This window comes from Drosophila mojavensis, unplaced genomic scaffold (genome assembly GCF_018153725.1).
Source record: "Drosophila mojavensis isolate 15081-1352.22 unplaced genomic scaffold, ASM1815372v1 contig_74, whole genome shotgun sequence".
Lineage (NCBI taxonomy): Eukaryota > Metazoa > Arthropoda > Insecta > Diptera > Drosophilidae > Drosophila > Drosophila mojavensis.
Genome location: NW_025318899.1, coordinates 21,781,671 through 21,788,353, shown reverse-complemented (window position 1 = coordinate 21,788,353; position 6,683 = coordinate 21,781,671). Strand labels below are relative to the sequence as shown.

The window sequence follows — 6,683 nt, the reverse complement described above, 5'->3', positions numbered from 1 at the left end:
ACACGCATACAGATTCATAAGCGCACTCTCTGAGCGTATATGTATATTTGGCTCTCACACTGCCGAAGCTCTCTTCGGACAAACAACAATACATGCCGCGGAAGTGCAGCGCCAGGCGAAACAATAACGGAAATTGTGTGCCCACTGTATGCGAAAAATCAATGCAATTTTAGAGAGAGAGACAGAGAGAGAGGGACACAGAGAGAGATAGGGAGAGAGTGAGTGTAGCGTAGGAGCGCAATGCAGGAGTGCGGGTGCTCCAAATGAGGTCGCTGCGGCAAAAAATGGGAGCAGCGCAGCCAAAAACTACTAACAAGGCAGGCGACCAGACACGAACCGAGCCGAACAGTGAGCGAGCTGTTATTGTCGTCGTTGTTGTTGCTGCTATTCAATCTTTCTATTGAACACACCCCTCAATGGGCAACAACTACAACTAACAAGGCAGCCGAAATAAAGGAGCCAATGGAACAAAGCCAACAAGCAGCGTAACAATACAGCACCAACAGAGAGCAAGAGAGTGAAAGGGAGAGAAAGCGAGAGCGAGCAAGCACAGCGCTAGCTAGCCCAGGTATCGTACGTGCAGAAGGCAACCCAGTGGCCATCTCGCTCGCGCACACAATGCTACCTGTGCAGGGGGTTGGTTGTCGTTCACAGTTCGCCGTTCGGTTCGTCGTCGCCGTCGCTGGTGTTGCCAGCGAGAGAGAGAAAGAGAGTGTGAGAGAGAACGGCCTCTGCAGGCATAACAGAAAACTGGATTTGACTGTAGTCGTGTCAGTCTCAATTATTGCGCAGACAAATCAGTCAGTGTGTAGCTGTTGAGCCGAACAGAAGCAGCAGCAAGAGCAATATTATCAGCAACAGCAACAGAAACTGCGAAGCACAGAGACGCACTATCGACATTACAGTTAATTGAACACCACACACACACACACACACAAAAAAAAAAGAAAGAATAAAATAAAAACAGATACATTGTGAATACAGTGAAGTGACAAACAAGAGTAGAACAAGAACGCAAACGGAGTGAACATTTATTCCATACAATATCAAGTGTTAAACGAACACATAATGGCCACGTTATCATCACATCCAAACTACGGTTTCCATTTGGGCGCCGGTCAGGGCTTGGAGCTACCCTCCCCTGGCGACTATGCGTCCCAGGGCCTAGGCAATGCCCAGCTCAGCCCCAGCATGGACATGGATATTAAGCGCGTTTTGCACTACTCCCAGAGCGGTGGATTGGCCGCTAGCCTAGCAGCCATGGGCGGATCCCCGGGCGGCGGTCCAGGCGGCGTCAGCAGTCAAGCAGCCAACAACATGAGCCACCACATGGCGCATCACATGCACAACGCCGTGGCTGCTCAGCAGACCCTTTCGCCCAACAGCTCCATTGGCTCCGCCGGCAGCTTGGGCAGTCAGAGCAGTTTGGGCAGCAGTGGAATGGGCGGCGGCCTGGGCATGGGTACACATGGCTCGGGCGTGGGTTCTGGGGCTGGCAACAGCTCCATGCACAGCTTGGCCACATCGCCTGGCCAGGAGGGACACATCAAGCGTCCGATGAACGCATTCATGGTTTGGTCGCGTCTGCAGCGTCGTCAAATCGCCAAGGATAACCCCAAGATGCACAATTCCGAAATCTCGAAACGTCTGGGCGCCGAATGGAAGCTACTCGCGGAGTCGGAGAAGCGTCCGTTCATTGACGAGGCCAAGCGCCTGCGTGCACTGCACATGAAGGAGCACCCGGACTACAAGTATCGCCCACGTCGCAAGCCCAAGAATCCATTGGCCTCTGGGCCCCAGGGCGCACTCCAGATGCAAAGCAACATGAACATGAACATGAACATGAACATGAATATGAACATGAATATGGCACAACAGAAGCTGGGAGCAGCTGGCGCTGGTCCGGCGGGCGGTGGCTACAATCCGTTCCACCAGCTGCCACCGTATTTCGCACCCTCACACCACCTCGATCAGCCGTATCCTGTGCCCTACTTCACCGGCTTTGATCCGTTGGCGCTGTCGAAGCTGCACCAGAGCGCGGCGGCCAACAACCAGACGCACAAACACCTGGAGGCGCAGCAAGCGTCACAGTTGCCGCCCACCTCGTTGAGCAGCTTCTACTCCGGCATCTACTCGGGCATCTCGGCGCCTTCGCTGTATGCCGCCCACTCCGCGAACGCCGCCGCCGCCGGACTCTACACCTCATCCTCGACATCCTCGCCGGGCTCCTCACCCGGCACCATCACGCCCAACGGCATGGACGGTTCAATGGACAGCGCCCTGAGGCGGCCGGTGCCAGTGCTATATTAGGCAGCTTGGGCGGACCGAACTGTCCCAGAGTAAAGTACAATTTGCATTGTTGACGCGTTCCCAAAGTGATCCAACTGGTTTTAAATCTTTAAAAGCTCTATGTAAGCCAATTACAATCTAGTAGTTCTCTATCATAGTATCTCTCGCCCTCTATGAAGCAACGCTCGCAAAAGTCTAGTACAATCTTTGCGCAAGATCGAGGAGATAACATAAGAAACATTCCTAGCCAATAATGTATGCAGATGCGCATGCATATATGTGTGTGTATTTGTATATGTATTACCTAAAATTTATGTAATGATATTGTCTATAATTTATTGTCACTAAACCGAAAGCGAAACCTAATTGTAAATTAATTTTATTTAGTTCTAAGAGTGTGCTCCTTGTTGTTTTTGTCAGCACCATCCTCATATCCTAGTTACGAGTATTGTGCCCCTAACTCAAATTGTAAATATCACGTGAATTCGTTATAGACTAAAGACACCATCCAAAAAAATGGAATGAAAAACATAAAAATAAATAAAAACACACACAAAACAAAACATATTCATAAATGTATTATTAATTGTATTAAAATTAAAATTAAAACAAAAGCGTAATGTTTAAGGAAATGCAAAATATTTAAAAATGAATAAAAACAACATTTATTAAAATGATAAAAACACTCAACAGAAACTCAAGTCTTTTTCTTAAGTTGATTTCAGACTGGGAAATACTAAACAGATTTGGTAAATGCCTATTTATAAATCCATTACTGGATGTCATAAAATATGATATACGTAAACGTACATATATCCATGGGTCAAACATATAGAATATATGTATGTATGTAAGTAAATGATAATCTCATTATTATGAGAATATTGATGACTCCTTAACTAGATGTTGCGGATTTTATATATAAATATGGATGTCTAAGAGATAGAATGAATAATATATACAATAGAAATGAATGAACATTATATAATAAAATTTTACTTTCATTTATTTAAATTGGTTTTAAAATATATGCTGGGATACACTGGATTGGAATTTTTCTGTTTTTAAAACCTTTTTTGTAGAAATCAAGCAGAATACAATTTTGTGTTTTAGAGAGTATAAAATATATGTCAATAAGAAATCAATGTAGGACTATAGCTCGAATGATATTAAAAATGTTGAGCATGTTCTAGTGTGCTATCCTAATAATATATTTACGTACATATATCTTATGTATGACTGTATGATTCGGAGATCTTACAATGTTAACCTTGCCTCCACAAGTTTCTCATGTTGTATACCAAATATGTTTATACATCTAACATAGAGAGAAACTTTAATTTGATTCGCAAACACAGAAACATTTGAGGAATTATACAACTATTTGGCGTTGTATTAATTTCTATTGATTAATGTGCTGTTTATTTTGCGCCTCGGCTAACAATGATCTAGGGTATACGAAGATGACCAACAAAGGTCGCCTGAGTCGAAGTCAACTGCTATGAGGAGGCCTTTGTTTTTGGGGCCGCAACAGGGGGGCTGAGCCCATTGAAATTTTAGACGGCAAACAGATCCATAGATCGCCATAGACCTCGTCCATCGATGAAATCAACGAGTTTTCAGTTGTATTTTTTTTCTTTCCTATTTTAACTTGTAATAATAATAAGAATAATTGCGGTCATTAATAAAACCAATGGCATTGTTTTCCAGCTTATACAAGCTGTATTGCGATCTGGCATAGAGAGAGTGCGGTAGAGAGCGAGACAGAGAGAGTGAGTGTGAGTGAATGCGAGTGTGAGTGTTTGTAAATGTGTTAAAATATCAAATATTGATTATTGTTGTTATTATAGGCATTGTTATTGCCGTTGTTGGTGTTGTTCCAACAGCGTGTCTCTCTTCATTCTTATATCATTCTCCTCTCGATATAAATTCCATAAATATTGACTTAGCATTGACGTGATATTGAATAATTATATAAAGAATGAGTTTTAGGTTAAGTTACGGTCGGACTCAAGTTCAAAATTCAAATTCAAATTGCTCTCAGGTAAGGAGTCCCAAAATCGCTGCAGACTGAGAATAGTGCGAGGGGGTTGCACAGATATTATATATCCGACCATTAAAAAACTTACATCTTCATATAACCCAATTAGGGGATTATACATAATAGCTGCATAAGTCAACTAACTCCTTTGACTTATTAAAATGGTAATCAATCAGTTGAGACCGAAAAAATAAATAAAACTACGAATAAATTGAATAATAATTATGCTTGTACTTAATTTGTTCTAGGTAGCTAGATAGTATTAAACATCAAACATAGACAAAATGTATATTCAAACATATACTAAATTATATTTAAAATTGTAGATTTCAAGATTGTAAGCTGTACTTCAATTCCTAATAATATTGATAAATGTTTGCATAATAATCATTATATACTCTAATCTATTTTATCACAATATAAGATCCCATTACACAATTTAACTCGCCTTTCTCATCAGTCAATCAATTTAATTAATTTACGAGGCTTCTATTATCGCTAATCGTAATTCGTAAGTCTCGTGTTCTTATCACACCTTCTGCTCAGCTAACTCCATAGGGGCAGCTAAACAAGTTAAAGATATTTCTACTTTTATGACTGTGGATTAAATAGTGTACGCCGTACCTACTTGTGTTTTAAGTATATAGCCCTGTTTCTGCGATTTGTGTACGAAAATAATTTTGCAAGACAAAGGACGAGGGTCTGGACAAAGGACGATGCGACAAAAACAAATCGCGGCAATATTTTCTTTTTTTACGACTTTATTGGCGGATTAGCGTCTGCGTCGCCGGAAAGCAAAAGGAGTGTGCAATGTGGCGGGATTGCTAGGTGCCTTATTTCTTTATTTTGCTTCAGTTTTTTCTCTCTGCTTTTTGTTTTACCTGTCCCGATGGCACTTCGGGACCCGGATTAACCACAGAGGCACACACACACACACGCACACAGAGATTGTTCTTCGCGATGTCTTTGCTGCTTGGTGTCTGATTTTCGTCGATTTTCCAAATTGTTTTTGTTTTGTTTGCCGTCTGTTTTTTTAAGCGAATCGCTAATCCGGCGGATTAGCGAGACGGATTAGCATAAAGGTGATACAATTCGCAACAACAATTGCCGCGAGGTCGAGTGCAACATATCGCTTTTACGCGGAAGGCTAAATGCCATAAATGTCGCGCTCTGCAAAGGGGTCAAGCAGCAGATTGCCAGTGGCGTTTGCATTCGGGTTGGCGGACTGCTGCCTTCCCGCCCTACGGCTGTCGCAGGCCTCTGGGCAATATGGCGACTGTGTGGGAGGAGCAGGAGTTGAAGCAGCAGCAGGAGTACGATGTCCGCCCTGCGTCTGGTGGCACAGCCTAATTTGTGGGTGGTTGCTTTTGTCAAACTGTTTCATATTTTCCAATGCACGGGGGATGGTTTGCACAGCACTGGCCAACAAAATAATACATTCGGCTGAAGTGATGAAAAATAATTAAGAATTTAATTTAATTGTAATAAAAGAAACATTCAATAATAAAACAACATATTTAAATTCTCATTTGACCTCGATGTATAATAGTTTCGCCTGCAGTTTTGTTGTCTAGTGTAATTTCCTGCGGTCTTAACTTGAGTTTCGGTCTGGACGCAAAGCATATTGTTGGGGATGTCGCGTGGTTGACAAGTAGCAAAGCGTGGCGGCTTTTAAGTGCTAGTTTGACATTTTTTGTCGTTGCTGTTGTTGTTGTTGTTGTTGTTGCAGTGCCTGTTGTTGCTATTGCTGTTGTTGTTATGGGCAACCGAGCTAACCAACCAGACCGTCAATAAGTCGCTGCTAACAATTAATTAAAAGCCTCTACACACAGCGCACTTAGGCAAATGAGCAACCGAGCATTGAGCACTGAGCACTGAGCATTGAGGGCGGCCCACGAGGCGTATGCGCGATGCCAACTGGGACATAATTTGTCAAGGCGCGTCAAAGCAAACGGCAAGCGGCAAGCGGCAAATGGCAAATGCAGCGGGTAACTGCAGCAACGGTAAAAGGCAAAACCAAAAGGATAACTGCGATTCGCCAGCTCTGCTCAGTGCAGAGACTCGAGACGCGCTCTCGAGTGATGTCAACAACGTCATTAACATGGCACGACGCCAAATGGAAATTAAATGATGATAAATTTGCAACACGATGCGAGTGATTTGCGTGCGGCAGGAACAGGAACAGCAGCAGCAGCAGCAGCAGCAGGAGCAGGAACAGGAGCCTCGTCTTTGGCATTTGCATAATAAGCAGCGGAAACTGCGAGGCGCATTCAGTTGAACAAAATTTGATTAGGTGCGAGACATTTCATTTGTCAAGCCAAAGCCGAAGCGACGTCAACAACACCATCAACAA

General features: G+C 43.3%; 1 protein-coding gene across 1 annotated transcript; it reads left to right on the top strand.

Moving 5' to 3' along the window:
- The first annotated feature begins 785 nt into the window (after positions 1–785).
- LOC6583260 (SOX domain-containing protein dichaete) lies at positions 786–2,864 on the top strand. Its single transcript, XM_002008897.4, has one exon. It carries the CDS (start codon positions 1,069–1,071, stop codon positions 2,308–2,310), a length of 1,242 nt encoding a protein of 413 aa, XP_002008933.1. The 5' UTR covers positions 786–1,068; the 3' UTR covers positions 2,311–2,864.
- The last annotated feature ends 3,819 nt before the right edge of the window (positions 2,865–6,683 follow it).